The following is a 17,384-nucleotide window of genomic DNA, read 5'->3' on the forward strand; positions in this document are numbered from 1 at the left end:
TTTCAATGAAATAAAAATAGTTTTATTTATTTTTAATATTGACAAACAAAAGTTTCTAGGGGCCTGGGAAGATGGCATAGCCGGTAAAATGCTTGCTGCACCTTCCTGAGGACCTGGGTTTGGCTCCCTAGCAAGTATTTTTTATAAACTAATATGGTGGACAGTGCTAGGGTCTATAACTTAAGTGCTGCGAGGCAAGAAAGGCAAATCTTAGGGGCTTGCCCCAAATTCCAGGTTTCGTTAGGGACCCCGCATCCAAATGAATGGCAAACCGTTACAGGAGAGAATCCCAACACTACCTCTGGCCTCCATATGTGCATATGTGAACGAGGTCACTCAAGCAGGTGCACACATGTGCACATGTGCGCATGCACACGTGGGTACGCACACGCATACAAACACACCCCATACACATACACACAAATAAATATATTATTTTTCTCTTTTTAAATTACACGGCCAGAGAAGATAGCAGAAAACTGCTGAAGTTTAACAAACAAAGAACTATTTGAAGAATTAAGTATATTATGTTCATCTTCACTGGATGATCTGTCTTCCCAGTATGGTTACTGAGTGTCTGCTGTGGACTGATGTTGCATCAGACGGGGTGAATGTGCTAAAATTGGAATAGAATGTGGTTTTTTTTGTTTGTGTTTGTTCTCTTGAGATGATGTCTCATGTAAGTCAGGCTGGCCTTGAAATCTCTGTGCATCTAAAAATAACACTGACTCCTATCTCTGCTCCCCAAGTACTGAACTCACAGGCAGTTCTCCCTCCATATCTGGCCCAGGACTTGTCATTAACCTCAAAGGTTTTACTGTTAATATATGTGAGCATGTAATGCCTAAATACAAAGTCGTATATTTTAGGAATGTTATAAATCCTGTACATCAAGTGGTTCTCAGTCTTCCTAAAGCTGCAACCTTTTAACACAGTTCCTCATGTTCCCCACCATAAAATTATTTTTCTCGCTACTTCAATAACTGTGCTTTTGTTATTGTTATGAATTGTACTGCAAGCATGCATTTTCCAATGGTTTTAGATGACCCCATGTGAAAGAGTCATTCAACCCCAAAGAGGTTGTGATCCCCAGATTGAGAACCACTGCTTTATCTGGGATAAAGGCTATCATCTAAAAGGCTAGCACGATCCATAGGAAGATATTTGGAAAGCTCTTGATATGATACAAGTATAAGAAGTTTTGTTTATATTGATATAGAATCACAAGTCAAAAATCTCCAAACAATTCCAGTGATTGCTGGGTTCAAATCTGACCTCATAATTGACTTAAAGAAACTTTTATAAAACTTAAAGCCTCGCCAAGAATCCTCAAAAATATCTAAACTTTTAGTAATTTTTTTTTCTGTTATGGAACTAAGTTTAGAGATGCTGCAAAACACAATAAGGGAATCAAAGTCTATTTCCAGAAAGACAATATCTTCATTGATGTGGTCATAATTATGAGGAAAAATACCAGGAAATCTGAGAAATACAAATGCCATCTTTTAAAGTGCCTAAATATAGCATGTTTGCTCTCTTATTAAATGTTGGAATTAGAGGTCAACTCTGTTTGGTGACTTCAAAATAGAGAGTTCAGATTAAACATAAGCATCCGTATCAAATGCTTGGTTTTATCTTCCTCTATGATTTTTTGTACAAAATATAGGGTGGCTCAGTATGGAGTAAAAACTTAAATGATGTTTCCAGTTGAAGTATTTTCTCTTTTGACTTATTGATGTTCTAACCATGGATGATATTGTATATAAGAAATGCAGTTAGATACAAAATTTAATATCATTCTGCCATTGATCATTATGTGAAACCTATGGTTTTAAAATGACAGACACATTTCTCTGCTTCTTGTCCTTCTCAGTGCAAACGCTAACCAGGGCAAGTACTGTACACTAAACTATGATTCCAGAACTCTCCTTTCAGTGGGTGTGTCTGTACTATATGTAAGTATGTATATGGTGTGTGTGTGTGTGTGTACACTATGTGTGGGTATGTGTATGGTGTGTGTGTACATACCATGTATGGGTATGTGTATGGTGTGTCTGTATATATATGTACATATATACATATATATCATGTGTGGATATATGGTGTATGGTGTGTGTGCATGTGTGTACCATGTATGGGTATGCATATGGTGTGTGTGTACTATGTGTGGGTATGTGTATGGTGTGTCTGTATATATATATACATATATATTCATATATATATCATGTGTGGATATTATATGGTATATGGTGTGTGTGCATGTGTGTACCATGTATGGGTATGTGTATGGTGTGTGTACATGTGTGTAAGGAGCATTCCCATGCCATAGCATATGTGTGAAATTCAAACAACAACCTTGACTGTTACTGTTGAGTATTATCTTCCATTGTGTTGGAGACAGGGTCTCTTTGTTGTTCACCACTGCATAACCCAGGCTGGCTGAGCCACAAGCTTTCAGGGACTCTCTTCCGTCTGCCTCCCATCCTGCCAGAGGAGCAATGGGGTGACAGCGGTGACCTACTACAGCCAGTTTTGACTTCACTTGGGCTTTGGAGCTTCTAAATTGGATCCTCACGCATGTGTAGCAAACAATTCAACCACTGAGCATCATCCCAGCCTCTCCACCCCCAGTTTTACTTTGAGGGGTCATATTTCATTAAGTTGCCCAGACAGCCTTTAACACTCTCTGTAGCCCAGGTACACCATGAACTTGGAATCCCTCTACCTAAGTTTCTGTGGGATGTCTAAGGAAACTCCTTTAGACACTGTAAACTGTTGGTAAGAGGGATTCCTAGAGAATAGAACAACACAGAAAAGGGAATACAAGTATGTAAATGGAAAAATATAAGGTAGTCAGTACTGGAAGGGGTTAGGAAGCCCCGGGTTTGGGGGAAAGATGCTGAAGACAGAAAGAACGCTGGGAAGGGTTGAGAGAGAACCAGATGGCACTCAGGGCAGACTGTCAAGATCAGCGGTGCATGCGCAAGGCTTGTTCTCTCAAACTGAAGCTTTCGTTCTCTCTTTTCTTTCATGGTATTAAACCTCTGTGTTCTGTTTACAGGGTGACCATGGTGTTTTGGGATTAGTGGGCCCCCCTGGTTTACAAGGTGAAAAGGTAAGAGGAGTTTAGCTGTTTTTCTCTGACGTAATTGAATGCCAGATGGATTTCAGAGAGCTTCTGTGACTACAGTCCCACTCCGGAGTTGAGCCTCACAACAAAGCCTCAGATCTCTTTGCTCAGCAAAAGAAAACTAATCAGAGTTTAGCCATGATAATCCAGAAACTTAATATCCGTTAAAGACGAGATCTTAGGAAAAGTAAAGGACCCTGGAGTTTAGTGATGGAGAGCAAATTCCCATGTAGGACAAAGGCAACGTCACAAACAGGGTATCGACACCCTCCCTCTTTTAAGGTATATTAACCCAGCATCTTCATTCTGAGGCTCTTCTGTCTGCTTATAGCATTTATGCCCAAATGAGATGCCTATCAGTCATACCCTTGGGTTTCTCTTAAGGATTCCCACTTAGGAGGATGCAGTGACTGCCACAATGTGTCTGTAAACATGAGCCTGAGGAGCCATTTGCTGGTCAGACTTTCTGTTGCTGTGACACATACTGAGAGAAACAGTTTCAAAGGAGGAAGGATTTAATGTGGCTCACAGTACACAGATTTCCATCCTTGGGCAGCTGGCTCTGCTCTTCCTCCTTTGTAGTGAGGCAGAGCATCAGATGGGAGGGGCAAGGCTGGACTGAGACAACTTTCTATCCGACTGTCTATCTATATGCATTTTATATGAGGTGTAATCTACATTCGAAATGAGTTTGGTATACTTTACTGCCCCTCCTGTATGGAAGGATAAAAGGCAGATGCTATTTGGTAGAATGTTCAGATAATAATGACCTTTTTTAACGTTGAGCTCCTTAATTCAATTTAAGGTTTTTTTTTTGTGCCAGTTAATTCAAAGAATTGGTTCCTACAAATAGAGCCTGTGCTAGAAGAATCTAGAATGGAGACTTGTACTAGCAGTGTCTTATACACCTGTATTCCTTCATTCTTACAGCCCGCCCCTAGAGTGGTAGATGAATTCCCAAGATCAAGTCAGTACTTAAGTTTCTCTAAGTGAGGAAGCTAAGATTGGCCCAGAGAGGTTAAGAAACTTGCTCAGCATCACAAAGAGCTATAACAGGATCAAGATAGAAAACCTATGGAGACAGGACCTGTGGGCTTTTAACCATATACATGTTCACACCGAGATGTAAATAAGGTGATTAGGTTTCGATTGCTATGAACTAATTACATCTTTCTATCACTTGAACCATCTTAGGCATTACTTGGGTAACACTGCTAATATCAACAGTAACGATTTTATTATGTGCAGTGTTCTAGTTTACTGGGTACTCTTTAAAACAACCCTGGAGTGTATGTAATCCCGAATAGACCATACACAAATTAACTGATGTATTCTTGGGTAAATAATTCACCCAAAGTCACACACTGGTGATCTCGAACTCAGTCCTGGACTGGTTGACACAAATGACTGTGTTTGTGATCACTTTTCACGGTATTTCCTGTGAGCTAGTTCATAATTCAAGTCCGTATTTGAGTTTCAGTTTGCCATGTTTCTTTTATTTATATGTTCTACATACCAACCAGTTTTCCCTCCCTCCTCTCCCCCTGTTCCCTCTCCCCTCTCTCCTCCCCCATCCTCTCCCCCCCCATCTCCATGCAGAAGGGGTGAGGCCTCCCACGGGAGTCAACAAGGCAAGCATTCAGTTTGCCCTATTTCTAGCTGCCCCCAGCCTGAATGGGACGGATGTGTGGTGCTGATTTTCACGAGAGTTTTGGACGGCAGATGACATGACTTCACTATCCTCTCTCTCTCTGGAAAGGATATGAAAATATTAAAAATTCTCCTAATATAAACCAAACTCAAGTGATATTGAAAACTATAATGACTGGAAGGAAACTCACAGAAACTGTTGAGATGCATAAAGATTAATGTGGAAAGTTCTGACACGTCTGAGTACTACCGAGATAGAAATAGCAGCGTGGGGCAGCTGAAGTACTTGTCTACTCTCCAACAGAACTATGTTAATTGGCTGTCTCCCTTCAGCTGCGCTTACCTCTCTTTTTAAAACAGCGCCCACCTCTCTACCCAGCGTTCGTCCCCTCTGCTGACACCTCTGCTACACGATTTCTGCTTGTAACTCGTACTCTCCTACGAGTTAAAGTATATTTTCAACTCCCACTCACTCTTTTTTTTTTTTTTTTTTTTTTTTTTGCCAAAACAGCAGATCAATTGAAGCCAGAATGCATGCTGAGCTGGGCAGAAGACAGGGGCTGTGAGTCCAAGCTTGGATTCAAGAGAGCTTTTTAAATTGCTTTATAAATAGCCCATCAGCTGCCATATTAAAATTGGAAGCCGCCTGTTTTGCTTTGTAAAAACATCAGCCATATGAGCAAGTGAAAAGCTTCCCTCGGGTCAAGAGGATGAGGGATGCAGACAGTTAATTGTAAAATCGGCAAGCATTTAAAACACCCTTTTCTGACTATCAAAAGGCGTTCCCGGGTTTTAGATGATAGAAGCCAACGTGAACGCCTGTTTCATTAGATTAGAATCGCTTCGGTTATTTGGGGGGAAACTAAAGTCCACAGCAAAGCACACAGTAAACACCTGTGTGAAGGAGGCAAGGGAGAGATTGCTTCCATGGAGTCCGCTGTGACTTTCCAGTCTCTCTAAAGCTGTGTGGAGCAAGGCAGCACTGAGGAGCCATGGCCACGCTGAATTTCAGTGGGAACGTTAATAAGAATCTAAATAAGAATCTAGCCTGGCAAAGTGTCAGGGCCTGAGGAGACAATGTGAAGGTTTCCGCCCCTCCATGGCCAACTCCATACATCATTTCTCAGGGGCCCATCCTCCCTATAAAAGTCTGCAGAGCTGTTTCGCCTTGGCTCGGTTCCCAGCCCACTGTGGTGCTAACCTCTAAATCCAAAGCTGCTACTTACGAGCTGTGTCGCCACCCCTGTCTCCATGTCTGCGCTGTGTCCTTGCTGCACACGCGGGGAACTGGAGAGCACGGCCACTGGGCTCTGAACTCGCTGGAGTGGCAGCTAGGGGTGACCAAAGCCTTGTCAGCAGCGAGGCTTTGAAAACTGTGCTTCCTTCAGTCTGACTTAGGTTGTCGACGTTTCAGCACTGGCATTAAATTCATTTGACTTCGGGTATTTCGGCTTCCACAGTTATATCTATCTATATCCTCAGAATTAGCTGCCATCTGTCACTGGGCATTGCTGTGGTTAGTTCAGTACAGTTTTTCCATTCAAAAGCCCGGTGTTATTCTTCAAGGAAGCATTGAAAATTGAAGTCTTGGGCTGGCCAGGTGGCTCAGTGCTTAGAGGCGCTACCCACCAAGCAGGACAACCTAAGTTCTATCACTGGGACTTCCGTGATAGAAGGAGAAAAGTGGCTCCTGCGACATGTCCTCCAATCTCCATAACATGTCATGGCACATGCGTGCACACACACATACTCACGTAGATAAATTTAATAAAAATAAACAAACCTAAAATTAAAATCTCTGTGAATAACAAAGATTCTAAGCCCTATTTATGACTGGGATTTCTGCTATGAAAAATGTTGTACCATAACAAATTTAAGATGATTCTTTAATTTATTATAATATGTTCTAATCAGTTTTGAAATAGGGATGTCAAATTTGCTTGTTGACCAAGTTCCTTAAGGAACGCTTTTGCTCTATTCTTATCAGTATATTCATTTAAGAATTCACATGCTGCTGGTTTTGAAATACTCAAAAGCAGAATCTCCCTTTCACCCAAGTGTTTTTCTATGCATCTTTCCATCACTTCATTCAAAACACCACGTAATGAACACCCGCCTAGGCACTGAGCTACCACACCAATGCATGGAAACAGAGTCTAAATGAAGTTCAAGCTCCTAGGAAGCCTGTCATCTCTGACAGCTCTAAGTCCCCTCGGGTCTCTAATTACAAACACCTTTTATCTAGATTACAGCAGCCTGTATCCAGCCTATCCCCTCCCATTCTGCTTACCCCAGTATCATTCTGCGAGCCCATGGCGAGCAGACACTGTGGTGGAGAGCACATGGAAGGGAAGTGCCTCTGTCACATGGTCAGGAAGCAGAGACTGGAAGAGACTGGGGGCCTGACAGAATCTTAAATCACACCTGCTTCCTCCGCTAGGCCCCATGTCCTACTCCAGACTGCCCCAAAATAGTGCCACCAGCTGAGGACTGTGTCCACCTGAGAGCTGTGGGGACCTTTCATCTCCAAACTGTCTTTGCTTTTGATGGAGTTGGGAACCAACCTTGGGAGCCTGAGGATAGGCTTGCTTTGGGGCACATCCATCTCGAGTTTGATCTGTGTCTTCAAGCCTGCAGTGAGTCTCAGATCTGCTTTTCATCCGTAAATCAGCCAAATTTCTACAAAAGTAACAAAGTCCTCTCTGACGAATTCTTGTGCTCACAGAATTCTAGCAACTGCAATTTAGTAATTACCCAATTCAATGCTATCATTTTACATAGGATGACGCTGGGGCTCAGGATAGGACGAGTCACTGAAAAGATTAGAGCCAGAACCCACTGTGCTCGCTCTGTTCATGCTAGCAACACCAAAAACAGAAGTGGAAAACATCTTGTTTCACTTATGTGCTTTTGATTGCAAAGGATGGTGTCATAGGCCGTTACAAGGAGGTCAGAGGTTCAACTCCCCTTTGCAGCTTTAGGGGGAATAGGGATCACACAGAATCTAAAATAGGTCCTGTAATATGATGGCCTTGTAGAGATGGTTGAATGCCAAGCAAATCTTATGGTCAAACTTGTGGACATTTAATGTACATTCCTTTGTGTTCTCCCTCCCTCCTCTCTCTCTCTCTCTCTCTCTCTCTCTCTCTCTCTCTCTCTCTCTGACATTTAATGTACATTCCTTTGTGCACTCTCTCTCTCTTTCTCTCTCTCTACTTGTCTCTCTCCTTTTCCCTCTTCCCGTCCCTCTCCCTCCCCTTCCCCCTCTCTCCTTTTTTTCCTTCAATCTACCTTTTTAACGTTGCCTTTCTTCTCCTCTGACAACTTCCTTTCTCAAAATCATAATACTCATCTACTCTTAATTTATCCTATGCTTTCTTGTTCTTATGGCATCTCACAGTTCCCACTAGGGAGTACCTGAGCACTTCAGCATTCTTGTTCTATATTAATGGAAAAGAGAGTGTAGTTGAAGGAGCTAACCTTTATTTAGACAGCGTTCCTCATTCTGAGCGATCTCATGGGCTGATGGTCAGGCTTGGTATTGTCCTCACTTGGGTCAAATGTCAACTCCAATAGCTGAGGCTGGATGACAATGAATTCATGAAGAACAAGCCATGCTGGATAGCACTGCTGTTTTCTCAGGCTCTCTGACTGAAGAATCCCTGAAAGGGGTTGGGGGGCTGTACATGAAGAAGATACCTTCATTAGCGTACCTTTCACTGTTAAAAAATGCTTCAGGGAAAGAAGTCCGTGGAAGTTAGAACTGTGGGTGAGGGAGAAAGGAAATGCTGGGGGAAAAAGCACGAAGCGTGGTGCTAGAGACTCAAGCTCACGAGAGTGAACGTACATGAATGAGTGCCTACTTACCCCGCCGCCCCTATTATTACTCCAACCGAGAAAGATGGTACTGGGAGAGCCACTCCGACTTCTGTGCCTCCTGTCCTGGCTCCTGAGTTTTCAATCCCTGTCTCCCAGACTCTCCCTGAGAGTTCTGCCTCACCTCAGAGAACAACCACCATGTCTGAGTTCTTACCTCCTACTCTATAGGAGGAATCAACTTGACCTTGTAGAATCCTGTATAAATGGGACGACCGAACACAGCACCGCATATTTTGGAATTAGAGTGATCTTTAGCTAAAATGCAAGAGTTTAAAATAAGCCCAAGTGAAAACACAGCACATGTTAGGTGTCAGGCATAATAAGCATGTTGCATGGTAAGCATCGGGACTTGGGAGGTGTCGTTCTTGTTCTTCTGTGTGGACACAGTGAAGACAGTGAAGGGAGGTGGCGTCTGAGGGCGAGACGGAGGTAATTGAAGAACTAGAAGGACGATTGCTCAGCTCTTCATCTGTCTATTCAGCCCATGTGATTCGCCACGATGTTGGTTATGTTGTTTAACTCAAATCTGCTCCCCTGTCTGTAACGGGTGAGCTAATACATTCTAAGATTGACTAGCAGCTGACTGTGATTTTGGGAAGCGGTGACTTTACTGTATAATGGCTCAAGGAAGTTCATTCATCTCCTTACTGCTCTTCCTTTGTCTCATGGCTTCTTCCCTGACTTCTTGCTCATAGGACTCTGAGAGGGCAGGTTTTGACCTCTCCCTCTACCTTTCTATACAGATACCATAAACAAGAATCTCTAAACTCTTGTTGCTCTGTCTGCTCTTGGCTCTCTGCCTTAGTCTGTGTTTGCGTTGCTATAACAGTATGGGATCCTGGAAAACTTACAGAGAAAAGAGATTCCTCTTGGCTCTCACGTTTCTGGAGACTGCAGAGTCCAAGAGCATGGTGCTGGACTTGGCTTCTGGTGATGGCCACATTGCTGCCACTCATGATGGGAAACACTAAGACAAAGAAACACTTATGGAAAGGTGAAACGGAAGAGGAGACACAGCTCTGAGAAAGACCTCTGCTGGAGGAACTGATGGAGACTCATGGGAGAGACGATTCCCTCCCAGGTGAAAGGCTTCAATCTTCTTACGGACTTGGTCACTTTGTAAAGGCATTGACATCAACACGGTTACACTGGGAACCCAGTTTCACATGATCTATGGCAGGGTCATCCTGTATCCAAACCATATCAGTTTCCAAGACACCTTGCACTTTAATGCTTCTGTTATGCTTTGAGGTTTAACATCCCCAGAGTTTCCCAAGTAATTTCCTTTTCAGGTAGGGTCATTCCAGTCTCTAATACACTAATCTAAACTTGCCTTATTAACATACAGTGATTGGTTCTGATTCATTAGGTTACTGTGAGCCACACACACAAAAAAATGTCTTCCTTGCAATATATAGATGGCACATGTTGCTGTTGTCCACACTGGAATTATCTTTTGCTTAACTTTCTATGAGCTTCCTTTGGTTGTGAACCTGGCCTTGAACTCCTGAGCCTGTCTTTTCAGCCTTATTCTATAAATACTTAAGAAAAGGAAATGTGAGTGGGGGTATGACCGGGTCAGTAACGTCCTTGCTGCCCAGCATGAGGGCCTGAGTTTAGAACTACTGCACCGTGTAGGAAAGCGGACTGTGAGGCTGCACTTCTGCACTCCCGCACTGGTGAGGCACGGTAGTAAGCCCCTGGTCAGTGAGAGACCCTGTCTCCAAAAACAAGGAAGAGAGAGCTGGAGAAAGAGCCAGGCATCAACATGTGGTCTCCCCACACACATGCACACTTACACACAAGCAAACCTCACATGCATGAACATGCACACACCGAAAAAAAAAAAGGAAAAAAAGGGAAACTTTCTTGTTCTTTTATGTGAACCAAGTTTCTGGAAATGAGATATTGATTCCCGGATATTTGATTCTATCTGGATCAATAAACCCCAGAGTCTCTTTCTCCCTGTTCTGTCTTTGAACTTCTTTAATTCTGCTGCAGATTTTTCTAGTGGAAAATTATACTATCTGTTTTATAACATAGGGTGCCAATGAGAGAGGTTAATATTTGTTCATTGGTTCTCTTACCTGGAAAAGACTTCTATGGCTGATTTCCCAGAAGACTTTACAGGGCCATTTGAAAGACACCATGGACCACAGCCCTTTTCCTTAGTCATTCATGAGTTGCAATGGTGACCAGATTAGAGACAGGGCTAGGTGTGCTCTAACTTTTCAGTAATTATAAACAGAATTATGTCCGAAGGCATGTTGTCTCAATGTTACTGAGCTAAACTTGTAAATGCCTCAGTAAATTTCGCAGATTCTTTGGGAGACAGTTATTTTAAGAATTAGGTTTTTTGATTCAAATTAAACTCTTATTCAAATTTAGTAAGAAATCGAAAGGCTATTGTATTGACCGGGGAACTAAAAGTACTGGTAAAGAGCTAACTAGGGGCTGGGCTCATGGTTCAGGGGGAGAGTGCTTGCTTGTTCCCCTGTCGTGGATGAGAAGCTGGGTTCAATGTCCAGTGTTGAAAACAGAGCAAGTAAACAAAGAAACTAAATTCCCTGTGTTTTAGAGCCTGTGTTTAGATAGTTGACCACCTTGTGTAAGTTGACTTTCCATGTCTTATCTTCACTTATTTCTACAGGGTCCCAAAGGATATCCAGGGCTCCCCGGACTCCGTGGGGAACAAGTAAGTGTTTTCTTGTCTTCTTGGGCAGCAAAGACAGACATAAAGGGACACCCTGGGAGGATCATTTCTCTCTTGCCTTTTCACTTTTTCTTCATAACTACTTTCATCTTATTTAGAGCAAAGCTAAAACCTTTTTAGTTATCTAGAGATTACTAGCAAGATTATGAACTAGCGATGCTTTACCCTTGCTCACTTTCTCTTTTCCTGTTGTGTTCAGAACAGTGGTTCTTAAACCTCTGATTCACGAGGCCCTTTGAGAATTGTGTAACTGCTTCAGACCCTTTCCAAGAAAATATATATACCCATAAACACCTGGCCTTTTATTCAATTTTAGGTCTAATTGGTTCACAAGATCCCAATCAGCAATTAAAACTAGAATGGACCACACATTGTTATCTATATGTATGGATATGCACACATGTACTGCTTAAAAGTCAAAACACTTTTGTACCTGTTTGGCTTTTGATCATGTTATTAGTCTTCTCTCCCACAAGAAAATAATGACATTGCATCATAGATAAAATGTGATTCCAGAGAGTGAGGGTGCAGGGATAAGAACCTGACTAAGGTAATGGATGCTGTTATCAATGCCTCAGCACAGCCTCAGAGAGCCTGAGAAAAACTCCAAAAGGAAAAGTGATGATTAGTCTCTGAGGGAAATACGCAAATGAAGAGCCAAAGCCAGATTTCTCTCTGAGTCATGTTAAGCAGGATAGTGTGCCATATCCAGTCCCAGAGGCACAGTTTTTCAAGATTACTAATTACCACCCACGGCCAGGAGAGTGGCGTGTGTATCAGTGGCAGGTGCAGGCTTGACCTCCTGAAGCTCAGATAAGTGCTGAGAGGCCTGTGAGCATCTACATGGGAAGAGAGTGAGAAGGGTGATAGGAATTGGCCCCTTGGGAGAAAAGAATCCCTAGAATACTGCTTTGGCAGAAATATGTAGATTCCAATGAAGGAACCCAATATATCAATGACAACTTGGCCCTGGCAGTACTGACTAGTTTTCTCAGTTGCTCATCAGTCTAGTTCTGTTCATTTACATGTTATTGCTCTGAGGGGTAATAGTATTACTAACTGGGAAGTCTGAATTCAGGTTTAAAGACTGGAAATATAGGGACCAGTGAGAGCGCTTTGTGAAACACTCACTGTGCAAGCATGCAGACATGAGTTAGATTCCCAGCACGCATGCTAAAGGGATGGAAGCTCCTGGGTCTCGCCACCTAGGGAGAATAGCCCGCTTGGCAGACCTCGGCTCTGAAGAAAAGAACCTGAAACATAAAATAAGGTAGAGGATTCCTGAGGAATGGCAGCCAAGGCTGACCTTCGGCCGCTATGTGTACACACACACACACACACACACACACACTCACATGTACCTACACATACCCTTCATAAAGACCAGAAAAACAAGAGTCACAGTTGGTAGTGACCTGGGGAACAACTGAAAATACTCTTGCATGTCAACTGTGTAAACTCTGGATGTGCAAAGGACAAACATTGATTTGTTTCGTTTAGAGTGTGGCTTTGATTCCGAGATTCATTTCTGGGAAATTTGTCAACAAATTGGCCAGCAAACATTTGAAGACACAATTATCTCATTTGCATGCATTCTAGTCTTAAGAGCTGGCCAAGCCTGTATTCTATTTTTTTGGCCAAATTGTACTTTGACTGCGACCTACTGTAGAACGACTTAATATTTTACATGTGCTAATTAATCAAGTTCTCAGTAGCATTTTGTTGCTGTTGCCACCACTTTCAAAGATGCTCCTGTCTGCTGTTTATTTTCTCCACACAATATTGACAACCCAGGTTATTGTTCTGTTTTGTTAATGAGGAAACCAAGAGTATGTCGAAAAGCCCTGTAGTGGCATTTGCTGCAATTGTGAATAGAGCCGCCCAACAGGTGCAGGCATTTTGATGTTCTCTGCATAAGAAGTGAGATTATGGCGGGCGCCCTTCTTTCTTGATGCTCATTGCTCAATAAGAGCACTCTTTTGAAAACCCATTTTTAAGTACAGAGTGAACTCAGCCATGATACCTTGTGTTTCTGTGCTTGTCGTGTGACTTTTAGAGTGTACCCAGCCTACAGTGTGCTAGAGCCCTACGGGGACCATGAGGGACACTCGCTCACTGGCTTTGTTGGTGCTCGTCTGCCATAGCAGGACTGAGACATGAATGGAATTCTCCTGTTTCCTCTGCGCAGCTGGGATGTGTTAGAAATCCTTCCGCAGAACCAGATTGCCCTCATGTCCCATTGCAGATTTGCTTTAAGAACAATTGACTTCAGTTAACCTAATCTAGCTGGGGCTGGAATGAGACAGGGATGGCGGTTGGCATTAGTCAGAGAGACAATGACCTATAAATAAAAACCAACTTTGAATGTGTCTCACTCGTTCTCATCCAGCCTTGTGACTCTCTCAACTTGGGTCTGTATGTTTTAGAGTTGGATGAGACATTAAGAAAGACAGTTGTAAATACACTGAAGCAAAGCTCACAACTAGGCAGCTTTTCCTAGGGTGTTACCTGCACACCAGACTGACTCTAGAGAACCACCTTGATTGACAGCCTCTGGAATTTGACTCATTGATTTCAATTCTGCTGTCCCATGTACTAGCCATGTGACATACCACTGGTGGCTTGCTTTCATCTCCTTTTCTCAAATCTATAGGACATGAACAATAATCTCTATTTTATAGGATTTTTGAATAAATTGAACAAGATGATATATATCAGCACTTAGTGCCTGGAGCATGCTCAGCAAGCATGACAGGGATAAAATATCCTATGTAGCACATATTAATAGGGTAATATTCTATATATACAGTTTTAGATATTCTTCTCATGTAGATAAGGATTTTTGTGTAAGCCCCAGAAGGCCAGTGTTTATTCATAATTCATTAAACTGTCTACTGTCATTACTTCTACGTATCTTCATTTCTTCAGATGTAAAATGGAAAAAATAATACCAACATAAGAGATGTAAAGTATGTGTAAAATACTTGCTACAGAGAACAGCATTAGCAAGGAATAATTGTTGGTCAAAGGGGACAGGAAGAGAAACAAGAGAACAAAACTGAAAGAAGCATTCTGATAAACAACTTAAAAAAAAACCTTTAAATTGTATTCTTAGTTCGCTTTCCCCTGGGTCTGATCTTTCTCTTGATTTTCAAAAATTGGAGGAGTTCTAGGATTTCAGTATTTAAATTGGATTTGATGCTCTGTGTGCCACGGAGGGTGGGGGACAAGAATGTAGCCCATTATCTCTTTATGGTCAATAAGATGGAACTGAATTCTGTGTCACGGGGAGTCTAGAGAGCCTACCACTGTTCTGTTGTTATCCTGTGATGTTAAATAAAACAGCATGGCACACATTCCTTTGACATTTCCTTCATTCAAGAATTGTTTAAGGCACATAAACTCTGACTAAACAAATGAATAAATGAATAAAATACCGATGGGTGCCTGGAGAGGCGGCTCAGCAATGAAGAACATTGGATGCCTTTCCAGAGGACCAGGGCTCAATTCTAGCCCTCTCCTGGTGGCTCACAACCACCTGGAACTCGAGTTCCAGGATATCAGCTGCACTCTTCCCGCCTCCATGGGCATTGCATGCATGTGGCGTTAGACATGCGTGCAGGCAAAGCACTCATAAACAACTAACTAGATAAATAAAATCTTCAAAACATCAATGAAAGATAATGCAAAAATATAAGCTTTTACTATTTTTTTCAGCCCGTCTGCAACAGATGTCCTTTCTGATGTCTTTTGAATCTCCCTCAGTTTTCTTTGAGCAAAATTTGTCTTGTGCCAAGAATACAAAAGCATGTCAATTCCAAGTGCACTCACTCTGTGCCATCGCAGTGTGGGCTGCTGTGACAAACGCTACAGACCGCTGGTTCCTAAACAGCAAATCTGTGTTTCAGTCCTACAGACCGAGACCTCAGAGCAGCAGGCCGGTCAGGATGGACTCTACAGAGGGCTGTGTTCCCGGCCACAAGCAGCTGCCTTATGTCCTGGAATGGTGCAGATAGGGCTCCAAGCTCTTGATCTCATTGTATAAGAACTTTCCTCCCATTCATAAAAACTCCACCCATTTGACATAGCTGCCCATCATAGGCCCTCCCAGGCTCTAGGCCTGAGTGTTGGGCTTAGGATTTCAACACGTGCAATTGAAGGAGAAAATGAATATTCAGCCCAAGAGTCCTTCGCACGTACTCTGAATTTGAGGCCAATCATGGCATTATAAAGGTTTGTCAATCAGGATCTATTTACCCAGTCAAACTCTCTATGAAGTTAGAGGTTGGCTTTGAAGTTTACCGATCTTCTTGGGCTCCTGGGGTTGGTGCTCCAGCATTAAGGAAGAGTGCAGAATGATGAAGATACAAAGACTATTAAGACATGTGCTTGCTTTTCATCAGAAATCATTTTCCTCTCTCGATAGGGAGCACTAGGCTTTGTCTTCCCACGTGGATGATCAGTGACCAGTATCTCACTTATGGTATCTCACTCATTTAGCAGTTTTCTTCATTTTTATTAGAAAGTTTTTGGCCTAATCTTCAGATAATGACTTCAGTATGATCCCCATCACTATACTCAGTGATTTCATGGGGATTTTTTTTTTCTAAATTTGGGTATTCTAAAATACCAAACGTGTTTCTTTGGGTCTCCTGTGGATTTCGTCTGTCTTATTTCTTTACTTTTCATTTCAGGGAGTTCCAGGACTCGCTGGTAATCTGGGCTCACCTGGCTACCCTGGCAGGCAGGTGCAGTGACTATGTTTACCCTTCTCCTTTCGTATCACATACACGTTGCAGATTCTGATTTTGAGAGTCATTGTTCAAATGACAGTTACGTTAGTTCTCCTTCATGGGGAAGCCCTTAGATAAATGATCAAAATCAAAGTTGTAAAAATTCTTCAACCATTGCACTGTAGACTGGCTTGTTGGATGTGGAAGCCGGGCTTGTAAATACATGTGGTATATTTTACATTGGAACTTTTAAAGTTATGATGCCTAAGAGACAAACAAAATCTGAGATGAGTCCCACGCTACCTTGACTGAAATGAAATAAGTGTGAGAGAATCTCCGCAATGAGTGTTATTTTTAATAACACACTTGTAAAAACTGGGAGACAGTTGGCGGTCCTCACATGCCTCTGCAGAATACTTTCATCTTCCCTGAACTCAGTTCACTGTAGTTTTGAAAAAAATCCGATTCTATCATTTTGTAGGTATTTTCCTCTAATTTCTTTCCCAACTTAACATAAACTAAAAGTAGAATAAGTTTCCCTTCTTAGACATTTCATGGCATGATTGTTTTCTAAAAATAATTAATTACATTTTAATATCTAGATTTATAGCCTTATCCTCAAGAAAAGGGCATATAACAATATAAGAATTCATCTATTGTTAACAGAATTGCATTGTAGGCACTTAAAACTATCCAAAGCTCTTTATATTGTACTGGAACCATCCAGTAAGAGTGTGTGTTGCCAGAAAAAAAAATATGAGTACATACTTGGACAGTGATTTGAAGTTTAAATGTAAACCAGAATAGATTTCAGAGTAAGTTAGATGTGTCTTCAAAGAATACAGATCATTTCCCAATGAAAAGTAATTTAGAGGAGCCAGGTTTGTTGTGCCTGAAAACACCTACTGATGTACTTTATTTATGTGCGTAAAATATAGTTATATATTAACTTCATGTAATACCTTTGGGGTTCTGAAATTATAAAATCCTTTGAACATTTGCAGTCTTCTTTGGGTAAACTGCATTCTGAATTTTATAGTACTTTTGTAGTTTTATCAATCTATTTGTTAACTCCTCGAACATATTGTACTATCCTAACATCACCCTTTGTTCACACAGGGTTTAGCTGGACCAGAAGGTAACCCAGGCCCTAAAGGTGTCCCAGTAAGTAAGCATTTTGTTTGTTTGTTAGATATCAGTTTATTAAGTATACCTCTAAGAAGGTAGAAAGAAAATATGCAAAGTACTTACCCTTTCCACACTTTTTATGGGCTTTGCA

The 17,384-nt window shown here is 41.9% G+C and overlaps 1 protein-coding gene across 2 annotated transcripts in view; it reads left to right on the top strand.

Annotated features, from left to right (window-relative positions):
• The window catches only part of Col24a1 (collagen type XXIV alpha 1 chain), a 234,275-nt gene that overhangs the window by 28,396 nt on the left and 188,495 nt on the right, over positions 1-17,384 (top strand). For both annotated transcript variants that reach the window (XR_007595037.1, XM_050160215.1), the window contains 4 exons: positions 3,062-3,115; positions 11,310-11,354; positions 16,067-16,120; positions 17,225-17,269. Coding sequence is in view for 1 of the 2 variants with exons in the window: in XM_050160215.1 (XP_050016172.1) it covers positions 3,062-3,115; positions 11,310-11,354; positions 16,067-16,120; positions 17,225-17,269 (198 nt within the window). In the remaining variant the exon portion in view is untranslated. The remainder of the gene's footprint in view (positions 1-3,061; positions 3,116-11,309; positions 11,355-16,066; positions 16,121-17,224; positions 17,270-17,384) is intronic.

This window comes from Alexandromys fortis, unplaced genomic scaffold, assembly GCF_014885135.2.
Source record: "Alexandromys fortis isolate MF-2015 unplaced genomic scaffold, M_Fortis_MF-2015_v1.1 scaffold_124, whole genome shotgun sequence".
NCBI classification, from domain to species: Eukaryota; Metazoa; Chordata; class Mammalia; order Rodentia; family Cricetidae; genus Alexandromys; species Alexandromys fortis.